The sequence below is a fragment of the Passer domesticus genome, chromosome 6 (assembly GCF_036417665.1).
Source record: "Passer domesticus isolate bPasDom1 chromosome 6, bPasDom1.hap1, whole genome shotgun sequence".
Classification (NCBI taxonomy): domain Eukaryota; kingdom Metazoa; phylum Chordata; class Aves; order Passeriformes; family Passeridae; genus Passer; species Passer domesticus.
Genome location: NC_087479.1, coordinates 56,055,101 through 56,071,028, shown reverse-complemented (window position 1 = coordinate 56,071,028; position 15,928 = coordinate 56,055,101). Strand labels below are relative to the sequence as shown.

Genomic DNA, 15,928 nt, shown 5'->3' with positions numbered 1-15,928 from the left:
GTCCTGCATATCAGCTCAGGAATTGTTAAACTCTCCTGCAGTTTCCCCATTTGCAATAGCAGTCCGTGCTGGTCTGTGCCAACTACGTTTTGCAATTCCACGAATTCTTCCTGTAATGCTGCTGTAATTAATTCCTCCAGGACTCTGATTTTTATTAGAAGTGCCCGCCCGATGCATTTACAGCAGGAGAGTTCCCTTTAACTTTCTTTCCCTTGACAGTTCATTTATAAGAGCCTCCCCCACAATATCCACTTTTTTCCCCCCTCCTTTGCTTTTTCATAAAGCAACGCACTTATTCATCTTGTCACACTCGCAGCCACTGTATTCCGAGCCGCCCTTGGGTGACGGTGTCCGAGAACAGGCGCCCCGGGAGCCGCAAGGTGCCCGCGCCCCGCCGCCGCCGCCGCCGCCGCTCTCCCGGTGCCCGCCCGGCCAAACGCGCTCCCCGCACCCCGCTCCCGGCTCTGCACCGCCGCCCGCGGCTCCCCGGCGGAGCCCGGGCTGGCTCCAGCCTCCGAGGGGAGCCCGGAGCGGCTGCGGGCAGACTGGGCGTCGTGGGAAGCGCCGGGAGCAGAGCTTGAACCCCGCTGAACCCCGCTCTGTCCGCCCCGTTCGGTGCCTCCCGAGCTGGGAGAGACCCTCAGCCCTCATCTTCCTTGTCATCCCGCTGAGTGCGGGGGGAGCAGGTGCCCGGCTCGGCCCGGACCCCACGCCAGCCCGGGAGGCGCCGGAACCGAGCCGGGCCGCGCTCCGGACTCGGCTCGGCCCGGGTGAGGCGCACCCGGGCCCCGGGGTGCCCACGGAGCGGCACCCGCACCCACGGTCTGCGGGGGGGTCTGAGCCACCTCTGCCGCCGGCGGCGGCCCAGGGGAGATATTTCTCTGCTGAGCCACGGAGCTGCGAGGTTCTCATCCCCAAAACGCCGGAATTCAGCTTTGGCTAAATGGGCCCTGGGCGGGATGCAGGTGGGCACCGCCGGGCTTCGTGCCCCTAAGGCCGGAGATGCCCGGGGGCCACCGGGCAGTGGCTCGGATTGAACATCTCAGGTCTGACATGTGACAGAGAACGGGATGTCCTATCGCCATTTACGCCTCGCCGTGGTTTATTGTTGACGGTACCGTGAGATGATCTCATGGAACCAAGAGAGCTCCGCTCAAAATCTCAGCTTTGGATGGGGTTTGAATGAGGAGGAGGAAAGCGAGGTCTCCAGGGATTTGCCTGCGCTGATTCCAATCTGAATCCTTGGCCCTTCGAGCGGCCACAAAGAAGACACTAAAAATAACTTATTTTCATTACAAAGATGCTTTTAAAGAGAAACGAGAGGAAGGGGGGGGAAACATTTCTACAACGGGGATTAATGTAAGTTGGAGTGGAATAAAAGGAAGTCAACGCTGAGCAAAAAGGGAACTTAAAAGGAAACCAGTAGTAGATCATATAGAGTTTGTTTTGGCCTGCATTGCAGTATTACCGAGTTCTTGACCTCTGCACAGAAAGAGCTATAATCTGAACCCGGACTCCTCCACTTTTAAAGTCTTTGCAAGTGTGACTCACAGTAAATTTTCAACATCGAGCATGTTTACTACATTAAACAGCGCGAGGTAGAAAAGTTCACATGGCCGTTTTCATGGACCCACAAAGCCGTGCTTGCGATCTGCGCGGGTTTGCCACCCGCGCCCGCCTGCCAGCCACAGCCCCTGGCGGGCCGGGCCGTGAACAGAGAGCAAGTAGCGGCCGGGGCGAGAGATCCTAGAGACAGTTTTGCTTCCAGCCTAAGAATTACGATCGTTCAACCATTTCTTTCCTCCCGACTTTGCCGCGGTACGGGTTAGAGGGCGAGGCGCTCGAGCCCCGAGCGTCTCCGCAGCGCAGACGGGCTGGACCCTCCTGCCCACGCCCTCCTGCGCCCCTGCCCGGAGCGGGCTGGGGCAGCGCTCCGAGGAGAGCGGGGGCCGCAAGGGTCGCTCTCACCCAGCTGGAGGCATGGCGACGAGGGGGAAGCGAGAGCATCAGGTGGAGGTGACTCCCTCTGCATCCTCTCCCTCTGCTCTCTCCCTCCACCTCCGCCCGCCGAGGCATCACCCCTCGGGTACTGCTGGACCCAAAATTGGGATGGCCGTCCGTGCGAGGCGCTGCAAGGCGGAGCGGACCCGCAGCCCTGGCTGGGGTGAGTGGTCGAGGGACCGCAAACCAGCGCTGCTCGGGCGTACCGGGAGACGCCGAGAGGAGGCGGCGCAGGGAAACACCGGCAGAGGCAACACCCCCTCCCGTTCCCCACCTCGTCTTCTCCGCTACATCCCCCCCCTCCACTGCTGAAGGCGAACGGCAGCGCCTGTTGTCCCCAGGCAGTGCGGGGACTGACGAACCCCCATTCCGGAGCTGAGCGCCATCCCCTGGGAGCCGGCCCCGGAGCTCGGATGCCGCGACCGAGCAATCGCTTGACAGAGCAGAGCTGTCGAACTTGACCTGAACTGCGAAAAGCAAAAGAAATCTTCAAGAAGGAGGTGCGGGATAAATACGGTCTTGAAAAAAAAAAACCTAAAAATATCACGATTCTGCCAAATCAAGATAAAAGGTTAAGGGCAGTGCGGTCGTTTTCAGGGCGTTGGCGAGGTGGGAAAGGAGTCCCGCCCGTTTCTGTATCGCAGCGGCTCGTCCGCTTTCCCGGCCACATTTTCCAGGCGGCTTTGAACGCGTTCAATAAGGGAGAGGCCACGCCGAGCTCAGCCACCTGTGCGGGCCTCGCTGCGGGAGCAGGATTGCACAGCTGGGGCTGCCCTCGACGTGCAGCAAGCGCTGCCTCCTTTACACCCCCGCACACCAGCATTGGCTCCTGAGAGGTTTAAAGGCTTACAGCCTTATCTTACTGGAGAAAGCCGTGAACCTCCCAGCGAGCAGGGCAGGATCAAGGCTGAGGTCGGGAGGAAAGGGTTCCCGTGGCGCAGCGCTGCCCGCCCGGCCGGGTGGTGGCCGCCTTAGGGAGGCACCTCTGTGCTCAGCCCTGCCGCAGGGCAGGCACATGGAACAGAGAGCTCTCGACGCTATCAGCATTCTCCTATCGGATTCACACCTGCAGGCGCTGCCGCTTCCAGGAGCGGGGCGAGGGCGAGCCCCGGGGCCCGGGGGGACTGGGGAAGGCGGCTGCCCGCTCGGAGCTGCCCTCCCCAAGCCTCCTCCAAACCATATTTATAGATTTCCCTGCGCGGCGAGCAATCTCTGTCACTTCAGCGCAGGAGTTCGCCCCGCCAATTATTCTGCAAGCTAATCTCTCTGGATAGGCTTCTTTCCTTCCTTCATTACCTCATTCCCTCCTTCCCTTGACGTCAACTCACGTTCATTAGCGAAGTGACTTCTGGAAGTGACAGAATTTTGTTGTCTCACGTCCAGTGTCGATTAATCTGAGATGATATAACCGGCCTACAAGAGGAGCCGCTCGCGGCTTCCTTCGCAGAGGAACATTGTTTTGTGTGCGAGAGTAACTTAGCAACTCCAAGATACGGGACTGGCTCCAGGTTCACAAAAAGTTGAGGAATAAATTTTGGGGAACTTCTTTCACTCGCTAAACACGTTGTAAAACTCCAACGCCCAGCCCCCATGTCAGACCGAAAAAACAAAAACCAACCGGGAAGCCGCGCTTGCCACGGGCCCGTCTGCTGGCAGAGAGATCTCGTTGCTCGCAGCAGAGTTCCAGACGCACCTTTCTCGCAGCAAGGAAATCCGATAGGTTTACTGCCCCGATTTCAGTAAATAACCTCCCTGCAGACCAGCTCCCCTCACTCCTGGGAGCCATCGGAATGGCTCTGGGCCTGCAGGACGAAGCCCTCGGACGGAGCTGAGTTTTAATTGCCTGTACCACGCTCTGCCCGTGGCTGCTGCTCACCAGCCAGCACTCCCACACCTTCCCGGCCCCGGGCGAGAGCTCCAGGGCTGCGGGGACTCCTGGAGCCAGGGCTCAGCCGGCTGCCCCAAGCGCTTCCCCGCGCTGCGGAGAAGGGCAAACCCCAAATTCACTGCACCGGCGGGCTACGGGACAGGCTCAGGGAGTGCGGGAGCCCGGCTCCCGTTTCCCGGAGGCGGCCGGCACCTGCTGCGGGAGCGCGGCCCCGCCGGGATGCTCCGCGGAGCGGAGCGCAGCCCGGGAAACCTGCGAGACACAGCGGGGCCCGCGACGGAAGGCGCGGCAGCTTTTTTTCGTTTTGTGGGGGTTTAGGGATGTACTTCTGTTTGGTTTTGGTTTGGTTTGGGTTTTTTTGGTTTTTTTTTTTTTTTTTTTGGTTTCTCTTTTTTTGTTGGCTTTTTGCTTGTTCATTTGTTTGAGGGTTTGGGCTGTTTTGCTTTGGTGTGGTTTGGTTTTTACGTGTGAATCTTCATTTTTTGGGTTTGGTTTTTGGTGGTTTTTTTGGGGTTTTTTTTGGTTGGTTGGTTGGTTTTGGGTTTTTTGTTGGTATTTTCTTTGGGTTTTTTTTTTTGAGAAGGGAAAGAATACATGTGTTTCCTTGCATAAGGGAAAAGCTGTTCGAACGGCATGCGGGGGAGAGAGCAACCCGGACACAACCCGCGCACACGGAGGGCAGGCAAAGCTGCCGAGGTACCTGTTGTAGGGCGTCCGGAGGAGCAGCGCCTGGCTGCCCGTGCAGCTGTCGGTCGGCGTGTGACAGCCGTACACCGGGGGAGGCACCGAGTACTGCTGGTCCCCTGCGGAGAGAGCAGCACAGAGTTAACCTTGGGGCGAGCGGCCACCCCTCCGCTGAACGGGGGCTCTCCAGGGCTCTGTGCTCCAGCAGCAGGCAGCTCCGGCTCTGTGCCAGGGCTTGCGGCCGGTCCCTGCGGGGACAGAGCCCGGCAGAGCCCTCCGGAGCGGCCCCCGCGCCCGCAGGCAGAAATTACCTAGGGAGGGCTGCTGGCTGCTGGGGTCCTCGTGTTTGAAGGAGTGGTTGCTGAACTGAGCGGCGGGGTGGGACGGCGTGTGCCCGTAGCTGGGGGTCCCGTCAAAGGCCACGGTGCTGTAACCTGGCGGAGAGAGCGCGGCGGGGTCAGCGGCGGCCTCGGCCGGCGAGCCGCGGCGACGCACGGCGGGCTCCGAACGCCCGGAGCAGCTCGCCATCCCCCCGCGGGGAACAAGGACAGGGCCAGGCTCCCTGAGCCCCTCCGTGCCCTCTGCCCCCGCACGTCTCTCTCCGCGGGGAGAGCCGCGCCGAGCCCGCGCCCAGGCGCGGAAAGTGGGAAGTCTCGTCCGTGTTTAAAGAGAACAGATCGGCTTCGGTAATAAAAAGGATGTTTTCATTAATTGTTGCTCATATTAAAAGTGGAAGATTCCCATCTGCTCGGTGTACACATCTGGCGCTTCCAATTTAGAAGTTACCCTTTAATCTTGCGCTCTTTTTGTTTTGTTAAGAGCGGCTTTCTGAAGAGTCTGCAATAAAGAGGCGGAATATTACGTGCAAAAATAAAACTCCTCCTTTCAGCGAAAACTGCTCTCCAAAATAATAAACAGCCTATTTTGTTTCCTACACCGAGCAGATTCAGATGGAAAGAGACCACCTCTGCTGACCCCGGGCCGGCACAGAATCGTAAATCAGGTGCTTGGACACCAACTTTCATTAATGACTTGGAGCTGGCTAAACAACTTCAGCTAAAAAAGTAATTACAAAGTAATATTATCTCAGAGGCTTCTCGGCTCATCAGCATTTACTCCGAGAACCAAGCTCCTCCGAGAGTCACTCTTAAAGAAAAAAAAAAGAAAAAAGAAAAAAAAAACCAACAAAACCAAGCAAAACAAAAAACCCCAACCAAAACAGAACAAAACGGCCAACGCGGGCAGGGGAAAGAAACCATCCTAAAAGCGCTTTCTCCCCCACACTCCTCTCCCTCAGCCCGCTTATTCCAGCACGGGCATCCCTCACGGAGCCGTCTGGATGGGGCGTGTGGCTGGAGGGGGATTTTGTCAGTCGAGAAGGAGCACTCGGGGCTGTTTTCGGGGGCCTCTCAGCCCCCTTTCGGTGCCGGATGCTGGGCAGGTCTCTGCTTCACCAACGTAACCACAGCGGGTTTCAGAGAGAATAAAATGGAGAGGCAGCAAAGGGATTCGAATGTTGCTTCTCTGTTTTATTCCCTCTGCTGACAGGCTGGGTCCAGAAACATCACAGGACTTTATTAACCTGCGCGGCTGAGCGGGAGAAACTCAGGGAGCCACAGGAGGAATGAAAATATCCCAGAAGACTTCAAAACCATCATCTTGGCGGCGATTTTAAGTCGGCCCTGAGACTGCGGGGCTGGCAGGGGAGTGGGACTGGCCAAACGTCGCTCACATCCCCCTGACCCCAGGCGCAGAGCTCCTCTGGCCGGGGCGCGGGCAGCGGTGACAGGCCCGTACCTAACGGGCTCCCATCCCACAGCTGCTTCTCGCTCCTTATCTCCCCCCTCAGCCCTCAGGGTAGAGGCTCAACCTTCAACTCCCTTTCCCCCGTTTCCCTCTGTCTCTTTTTTGGCTTTCAGAAAACACTGACACTTTCTACGTTACTTTTGGCCCGCCACAGAGTTTCGGTGACCTTCAAAACTCAGCTCGGAGCAGAACGAGGTTTTGGCCGCATTTTCCGGTGTTGCCTGACCCAAAGCTTCAGGAATGTGATAAGAAAGTTGAGTTCTGAACCGAGCTGCCGATAGTGAGGTCTCTTTAATTAGGGCGTTATCAGAACTAGGCCTGATTAAAATGTGCTGAAAATAATTGAAAGTTGTACATCTGGTGGAGAACGGGGCCCGCTGGAGGCATCCAGTTGTTGGAGGAGCCCAGCTGGATGAAAGAGGCAGGCAAACGAGAAGAGGGAACTTGGGCAGAGGTTTCAAAGCCAGAGGTTTCAAAGCCAGCTTCCTAACCCCCACCCCATTCCATCCCAGACTTGGCAGAAATGTCATCAGAGAGCCAAGGTAGCATCTTTCCCACGGTCGGAGGAACCTCTAAAAAAAAAAAAAAAAGACTTCAACCTTGAGGAGAGCCAAAGCAAGAACATTTTATCCATTAAAAGAAAAAAAAAAAAAAAAAAAAAAAAAAGAAGACGCAAACACCCTTTGCCGAATTTCTCCGAGCACGGGAGGGAGGCGGACACGGCCCCTGCTCCCCGCCACGGCGCCGTCCCCGGGCCCTGCCGGGCCGGGATGCTCGGGGCTGTGCGGAGGGCTCTCGGCCCGCACAGGTGCGGGTGTGCGCGGGTGTGTGCGGGAGCACGGCCCGCGGGGCGCCGGGCACGAAGTGAGCCCAGCGTGGCTCCGTTTTGGGGCGTTGAAAGCTCCGTTCCTCCCCGCGTGGGTAAACCCGGACGCCAGGATGGAGCGGGTTCGCAGTTATTTTGTCCCTCGCTAACTCCCTCGCCCTTCTCTCCGCTTTCTCGTCGTTATTTCCGCCCAACGATTACGAATCCCTTCGGATGTCTAAAATCTTTTCAGATATCTTTCTAAAGTCCCCGACAGAGTCCCTGTCCCGGCGGGCTCCGGGCAGCTGGAGCTGGGACCCCGCGGGGCCTCGGCAGGGCCGAGCCTCTCCCCAGCTCCAGGGATGCTGCCCATTTTCCCAGCGGGGATCCGCAGCACGGCCCAGGAGCCCCGCTCTGCAGTTTCCTCCGTCGGAGCGAACCCCTGGGGCAGGGCCCGGGGGTGGAAGGCGGCAGCGCGGTGGCACCGGGACCGCGACCCGGCGCTGCCCGGGGGAGGTCCGTGCTGAACGACCCCTCTCTGCGAACATCGCCCGGGCCTCGGGCCGCACCTCTGCGGCCAGCACCGAGCGCCGGCCTCGGCCTCCGCTCTGCCCCTCGCCCTGCAGCCCGAATCGCCTCCCGGGACGGTCTGTCCCAGCCGCTCTGCAGGGACGCGATTGCCCCCGCGGGGCATAGCAATCCCGGGCTGCGGGCTGGGTGCGGGGAAGCCCATCCTAAAAGCAGAGAGCCGGCACCCATCCCGCTCCGGCAGGGCCGCGCACGATCCCGGTGCCCCGAGCCTCGGCTGCCCGACTCCCCTCGCTCCCATTCCCCCGGCACGCCGCCACTCGCTCCGGGGCCAGCTGAAGGAGGGGGAACGAGACCCCAAAGGTCTCATGGAAGCTCTTCGCACGCTGGCCCCTTTTCCTTTCTTCCTCGCGCTCGCACCCGCAGATGTTCATACTGCAGGCGCTGGAAGAAAAAGGATTAGCGCTGCCCCCGGTGCCCCAGGCGGATGACCCATTGCCCGGCCGCTCAGCCCTCGGCAGCCGCTCCGGGCGGCGCGGACACCGGCGCCGCGGGGAGCTACGGCACAGCCGGACCCGGCCGCGGAGACGCGGACAAGAAAGGACGAGTCACGCCCGCTTGTGCACTCCAGCCCGGGAATACTCAGCCCTCCCGAGGCTAATTCGACAAGGGGATCGAAAACACTAGTGTGCGGACAACGCTTTTCGGACTCAGGAGGAAGTTTGGAGGTTTACCCCCGCCAGCACCCCATCAGCCCCGAGATATGCAGAGGGAATTGTCTCGGGCCACGGGCCCCAGCTCCATTCCAGGACTTGCGCCGTCTCCGGCCCGAACAAACCTTTGCGAAGGCGAGAGGCTGCTCCAAGCCGGGGAGGGGGCCGGGGGCTCCAGCCCGCCGGGCAGAGCCGCCCGCTGCATCCGCTGCCCCGCAGGACGGGTGGGGGCCGAGCAACTCGCGGCTCCTAAAGCTCCCGGGGGCGACGTGGCTGCCGCACAGGGAGGGGAGGGAGGCACGGCAGGGCTGGCTCGCCTACCCCGGCTCGGCTGCCGCGGAGAAAGACCGGGCTTGGTGTTTACATCAGGCGCGGCCCTGCGGGGCTGAGCGGGCGCCTCCGGGGGCCGCCCCCCGAGCCCGGGGCGCCCGGCAGCGCGGCCCTTACCCTGGTTGAGGATGGCTTGCTGGCTCTCCAAGCAGTTGGGCAGGTAGGGCCCGCTGGGGAACATCCGAGCCTGGCCCGAGGGCGGCTGGCTGGGCGGCGGGGCGCCGAAGGGCCCGTAGCGGCAAGCGCCGGCCGTGCCCGTGAACTGGCCGGAGAAGTGGACGGTGAAGGCGCTCAGGTACTGCTCCTCGTGCGGGTCCGACCCGTTCCAGCTCGGCTCCTGCTTGATGAAGGAGTGCGGCCCCAGCGAGCCGTAGGAGGCCCCCGGGGGAAAGTCCAGGACGGGCGCCCACTGCGCCGCGCTGCTCACCGGCATGGTGCAGTTGCTGTTGCCCGGCAGGGAGGGCACGGAGGGCAGCAGCGCGTTCAGGTCTCGGACGTCGGAGCCCATCTGCTCGCAGACCTTCTGCCTGCCGCCGGGCAGCCAGTCTCCCCCCGGGCCGCACTTGTTCCAAGGCACCTGGCCCCTGCCCGCCAAGCCGGGGGCCGGCTCCGGCTGCAGGCACCAGGCCGGCGAGCTCAGCCCTTTGGGGGAAGTTTGCTCCGCGACGCAGCTCCCCGGGTCCAGCCCTGCGGGAGCCGGCAGCAGCGACAGGGAAAGGTTGTTCTCCAGGATCGCCTCCGGGCTCGCACCCGCTCGCAGCGCAGGGCGGGGTGCGTGTGCCTTTCTGTCTGTCTGTCTGTCTGTCTGTACGAACGTCCGCCTGTCCGAGCTAGGGGGGCACAGCCGCCGCGCACGCCTCACCTCGGATGCCTGCTCGCCCTCAAGTTTGCAAAGCTCAAATAGAGGCGCTTGCAGGGGAGGAGGAGTCAGGCACGCCGATCCTCCATTCACACAACCCACAGCCCGCTCCGCTGAGCCCAGCCGGACCAGACGCGCGGGGGGAGGGGAGACACAGGACAGCCGGGCATGGAGGGGGAGAGGTGGCTCTGGGAGAATATATCTCCCCTACACATCACTCCCACCCTTCTCCTGGTGCAAGCGCCACTAAATCTCACCCTAACGCTGCTCCGCTTTAGGAGAGACCCGCGGCGCTGTCAGAGGCATCCAGGTGGCCAGTAAGTACGTGCTGGCTGACTTCCCCCGCCAGCTCCCTGCGTGTCCCTGGGGATTCCCGAGGCCGGCGAGGTCGCAGGCCCCGGGGACCGCGCGGGGAAGCCTCCGCCCTTGCAGGAACCTGGGGAAGTGACCCGGGCCGGGCCGGGCGGACCCCGTTCCTCAGAGGGGAAAGTGTCTTTCCAGGTGCACGGGAGGAGCCTGCGGGGTGCCAGCCGCCTGCCCGGGCCCCCGCACCCCTGGGCCGGGGTGCCGAGGGCTCCAGCGGCCAGGGAAAGGGTGGGTGCCCTTTGCAAGGGCCCGGCGTGTGGCCCTGTCCCTCGGACCTGCCCGTGGGCGAGGGGGAGGAAGCGGCTGGGCGGTCGGGGGAGGACAGCAGCGCTGTGAGCAACCTGCTTTTGAGAGATTCACCTGGCGCTGCTCCCGGGAGGGCCCGCAGCCTCTCCTTCCTCTCCAGCCTCCTGCACAGCGGCTCCTCAGCGTCCATCCCGGGAGCACCGGACACGTTATTCCCGGACGGTCCTTCCTGGCAGGACACACGGCAGGGTTCGGTCGGCCCCGGCAGGGAGGGGTGCCGTGGTTCTGGTGGTGCGGGAGCCCCCCTGGACCCAATGCCCGGGCAGGACGCGCTCTGCCCAAGGGCGAGGAGGGGAATCGTGCCGCCCTCCTGCAGAACCACCGCCGAATAATCGCCCGGGGCCGCGGGCTGCTGCCGCCTCTGGGTTCTCGCCCTGTCCCCGCCGCCCTGTCCCTTGCGCGTTGTCACCGGCCGCTGTCACGGCCGCGGCACCGCGAACCGGGGTCACCCCCGCGGCACCCAGCCCGCCCCTGGGGTCACCCCCTGAGCGGCGACAGCAGCGACAGAGGCGCCCTGGAGGCTCACCTGCCGCAGGACACGCCGAGCCCCTTGTCTTCCCGGGGACAGCGCACCCCTCGGGATTTCCTGTCCCTCGCGGCATCAGAGGTCACCGCGAGCATCGTCAGCGTTGAAGAGATGTTTTAAGATTCAAAGGGTAAACGCTACAACAAAAGAAATTAAAATAGGTCGTTATTGGAGCAGCCAAGTATAATTTCGGTTTTTTCTTAAAACTAATTTAGTCACAACGGTCGGTTTTTGTTATTAGCGAAATTATTTTTTTCACAAACTATTTCAGATAATTCCCTTTAAAAATCTCTCTTTTGGCGCACACATCTATTCATTACAAAAATCCACGTGTAACGTAAGTGCGAAAGATTTGTTCGTTATTTTTGCTGACATTAAATATCCTCTAAGCTTACAGGACGTGCCAGCTCAGAGCCCACGGCAAACACAGGCATCCTGGACGGCGCCTGTGAACGCAGCCCGTGCGGGGAATCGCGCTGACCTTGCTGCCCGCTCTGCCTCCCCTGCCCGGGACCCGCGGGGAGCTGCGGGACCGGGACAGGGCTGCTGCTGCCTTTGCTCGTTTCTGTGACGGACAGACACACGAGGTTTGGTTGAACTCGGTACCTTAAAGGTCTTTCACAACCGAAACGATTTTATGATCGATTTTGTGATTTCCGGCTCTGCGATGGACACCGTACATATAGGAGTGGAAGTCTTTGGCCAGCCTAAGCGGGGTATTTAATTTCCCATGAAAACTAGAGCTCTCTAGGAGCAAATAGAAAATGTGTTTCCCTTAGAGGGCTGTTTTTAGAGCTAACACGGGAATTTTCTCTTTTCTTGAAATAACCTAGCTTGATAAATCATCTTGAAAGGGAGGAAAAATAAAAAAGTTTTCTTGATCGCTTAGCTCTGCATTACACCACCTGGGAGGAAGAACTGCCAAAGTCCTTCCAAACCTTCTCCCCTCGCGCTTTCCAGCAGTGAAACAAGACGGCCCCTTGGCCATTAGCGCATCCTTCCTCCCCGCTGCTGCTGGCGAGGCTGGGTGGGCTCCGGAGCTGCCAGCTCAGCTCAGCCCAGCCCAGCTCAGCCCAGCCCTGTGCTGCCCGAGCCCGGCACCTGCGCCCTCCCGGGCCGCCTGAGCCGTGCGGGGCGCGGGGCGCGTCCGGGGGCGTCCCGGGCAGGACAGCCCGGACCCTTCTGTCTCGGCATGGGCTGAGGACTTTTGGGAAACGGCCAGCGCCACTTTCCTCAGCTGTTCCCGTCTGCCCAGAGCCAGGGAGAGACAGAAATCTCCCGCTCGCTGCACTCCTCCAGCACGGGCCGGGAGCGCTGGCAGCCGCTCCCCCGGGGCCGCCGAGAGGAGCTGCTCCCTCTTTGCAGGAGGCATTTGCCCGCCTCTTCCCCAGAGATCCCCACCCCGATTCCAGAAAAATTCCGGCTTAAATCACTCCGGGTCTCGCACAGCGGGCGCCCGCGTCCGGGTTTGAGTGCCCAGTTGAAAGCGATGGCCGAGGAGATGGCAGCGCAGGGCCAGCATCTCCTCTGTCCGCTTCCAGAGCCAGGCGGTCCGGAACATTTTGCCCTGTCCCCTCCAAACACAGCCCGATCCAAAACTCTTGACAGGCTTCAATGCCCGCTGTTCTACAGCTACGGTAATTCCTGATAACGCTCAGCCTTCGATTGTGCTCGAAGGCAGACTCTGCAAGGCTGAACAATAGCTGGAGGAGGATTATTCTGGTGAGTCCCACTCGATCCCGAGGAAAACGGGCTCGGGAACCTGCTTGAACCCGAGCACCGCTGCCGCACCTCCCCAGCCGGCGTCTTCCCTCTGCCATGCTAACCAGTTAAGGGACTGGTAATTCTTACTGAACCCCTAAACCATGCCCCCGCGGCTCGGAGAGAGCCTGACTGAAACAGAGATCAATCCCAGCCCTTCCCCTCCTGCTCACGCCGCTCACAGCACGCAGGGGGATCTGTCCCCTTTCCCTCAGGGAGCTGAGCAGAGTTCGATCATTTAAGCGCCAGGAGCAGCAGAAACAAAGCTGCGGGAGCGCGGAGGGCACAGGGCAGGAGCTCAGCACGGCGGGCCCGAGCTCTCATTTCTCGCTGCCGAGAGCTGAGCACCACGGCAGCCGGCAAGGCGGGACCAGCCTTCCCCGTGCGGGCTGACGTGGGCACTGGAACGCTTTCCAGCTGCCCAGAGGACATTTTGATTATCCCCTGAGGGTAAAAGAGCTTTTTCGGGGTTGGTTTTTTTTTTTTGAGAAGCAAAGATGCGCGACCTCTCCCCGAAGCTGCGGTCCCCCCGAGGCGGGGAGCCCTCCGGTGGGTGCGGGCATGGCGAGCATCCCCGGCGGGGTGCTGGGCATCTCCCGCAGCCCCGGCTGTTCCCCCGCTCCGCCGGGGCAGCCTCCCCAGCGCCGAGCAGCGGCGGGGCTCGGCCCATTATTGCACCGTAAATCTCGGGAACGCTGGAACTAATTACGGAGAGGATATGTCTCAATTTGTTCCGCATTAGCGCCGCGCCGGGACGCGGGCACCGAGCACGGGAAATTGATGGGCCCGGCCCGGCCCGGCCCCGGCGGGACGGCGGCCCTGACCCCGCGCTGGGCCCCGCTCCGCCGCTCCCGCACCTGCGGGGCCCGGGCGGTGCCCGCGGCCGCGCCCAGCCCGCGGCCAGCGCCGAGGCACCGCGCGGGATCCGGGAAATTTATTAGCCCGCGGCTCGGTATAAATCACCGAGCTGTGCAGGGCCATAAAGCATCCCCGAGCGTCCCGCCCTCGCCGGGGTTCTGGTGAATAGGAGTTCATGGAAAGCTGGGTAGCGGTAATATCTCTCAGATCTGGAGTATGCGGCGTTTTTAAAGTCTTAGATGTACAATGGGATATAGCTGTGGAGCGGCTAAAACTATTACATAGGATTTTTATAGGTATTTTGTACTTAGATAAAATAGAAATTTTGGGGGAAAACACTCTTAGGTAATATGCTGTAACCTCAATAGGTTCTTGGCATTACGATTAATGGCTTTGAAAGTAATAAAATTATTATTTTAAAACATTTAAAAATGCAGTGTATTATAAATGAGCGTCTAGTAACTGAGAGTTAAGGAATTAATTACTCCCAGGTTGTAGCATGCAGATCCCACTGTAAAGGCACACTGAACTCAAAATGTAATAGAAAATAAACACATCAGTAACAATACCTGGCATGGACACCAATTCAAAGAATTCTTTGAGCCACCTGGGACACCATCTTTGAATACGGACATGGAAATGCAAACCAAACACTTATACATTCAAAAGAATTAGGATCCTGGTGCAGTGGACAAACACTGCAGTGTCCTCGGTACCTCATAGGTAACGAAAGGCACCCTCAGCCTCAGGTCTTACTAACTGTAGGGTATTATGGGACAGGGACAGAAGATGAATTTTCCTTCACAAGTTTCTGCACAGACTGGCCACGAACACATTATCCTAAATGCTAAACATCCATGTCTTTTATCTATCAACTCAATTCTTTAACAAACACACTTTAACAACACAAAGCAAAGCCCAGAGCTCCCTTTGTTCTGGCAAAGCCCCTTTGCAGCCCTGTGAGAAGATCCCTCCTTCATCAGTTGTCCTCAGTGGGAAACAAGAGGGCTCCAGCAGCTGGTCTGTCTTAGCTGAGGGTCTAAACCCCTTTTCCCTGGGTTTTGTTCACTGTACACACCTCAGAGGCATTCACCCTGACTGAAAGCGCTGTAGGGCAAGTGTTCCCACTGAAACCAGTGCCAAGGATGGCACTGCTCAGCCCAGCAGGACTTGTGCCACGCAGTGGGGAAGGCCAAGCACGTCCCCTGCCTGAGGATGCTCGGTGAGTGTGCAAGACGAGCACTGGGGACCATGTGCCTAAAGCAGAAGAGAACCAAAAGCCCCTGGGTTCTGTCCAATACCTTCTGTACACCCCAGAGAAGTTGAAGAGGTGCCAGCAGTTTTGCCAGAACAGTGGGGGAGTCCAGCAGCATTTGCGGAGTGCTTGGAGACCTTGGGTAAGCAGAGAAAGGCAGATGGTTGCATTTTGCAGCACAGCTCTGTGTGATGTGTCAGTGATGTGACCTGTGAGGGGGTGGCAGGGCTCGAAAGCTGTTGCAACACGGCGAGTCCCTCCTCCCAGCCCCAGCAGCACAGCACAGCACAGCACAGCCAACACCCACGGCTCCTTCGCAGCCTGGGCAGACATTCCACTGCCCCCAGCCTCCCAGCACAGCCCTTTGGCTTCCTTAGAAACAGAGCAAACGCAGTCCTTTGTCAGCACAGCTCCACGAAGGTGTGTGTGTGTGTGTCTCCTCTCCCTGGACTGCACGTACTGATACGTGAGGATTGCAGCAACACACACGAGGTAGAGAAGCTAATTTTACTCATCTGGGTGGCTGGAAGCAACAGGCAGCAAAAATGTACCCCCAGCTGAAACAAGAGTTTTTCCCCAGTTCTTAATTCCAAGGCTTCCCACTCAGTGTGGCTTTTGGTCAAACCTGGAGGTTTACAGGCAAACTCTCCCTTGTGTGGGTGGGGGATATCTGGTCTGGACATGAGCGTGAAAAGTCCATGGCTTCAGGGCACCCACCCAAGAGAGATCTGCTGCAAGCAGCAACAGAAGCCTCAGTATCAGACACAATTCAGACGGGCTGCAGGTGTCCCTGCTTGCAGCTTTGTGCCTGTCACTGTCCGGCTGCAGCCTCTGCTGCCCCCACGGCACTGTCCCACAAAGCCCACGCTGAGATGGGCTGTGCAGGGACAGCTACAGACAAAGCTGCAGGGAGAGGTGGGGGAAGAAAGGAGAGGAGGGAGGGAACCCACGTGTTGAACTTGCCTTAGAAGTCAAATTTCTTCTTCACGAGAAGGACATTCCTTTCCCTTCAGATTTTATGTCTGTTTGAGTGCACTAAATTCATCTGAGTACTGCTATGACACAGGAATGAAAAGCACTGAGGGTTTGCTGTAGCTGTTGAGTCAGGGGTGCAGACTGATCAAATCTACCTCTTGTTTTTCTTCCTATTACATGAAAGCAGAGTTCAGTAAAGTTCACATCGGAACTAAGACCTGCTTTGTGATGTCTTGACAAACCTTTCCTGATATATTTATCACATAT

The 15,928-nt window shown here is 59.4% G+C and overlaps 1 protein-coding gene across 4 annotated transcripts in view; it reads right to left on the bottom strand.

The window, feature by feature from the left end:
• The window catches only part of WT1 (WT1 transcription factor), a 34,252-nt gene extending 24,624 nt beyond the window's left edge, over positions 1-9,628 (bottom strand). For 2 of the 4 annotated variants that reach the window (XM_064425979.1, XM_064425980.1), the window contains exons 1-3: positions 8,873-9,628; positions 4,885-5,007; positions 4,590-4,692 (exon numbers count right to left, since the gene is read on the bottom strand). In XM_064425979.1, the coding sequence (XP_064282049.1) occupies positions 4,590-4,692; positions 4,885-5,007; positions 8,873-9,263 (617 nt within the window). In that variant the 5' untranslated portion in view covers positions 9,264-9,628. The remainder of the gene's footprint in view (positions 1-4,589; positions 4,693-4,884; positions 5,008-8,872) is intronic. The other 2 variants (XM_064425981.1, XM_064425982.1) reach the window with 1 other exon arrangement.
• Between the last annotated feature and the right edge of the window lie 6,300 nt (positions 9,629-15,928).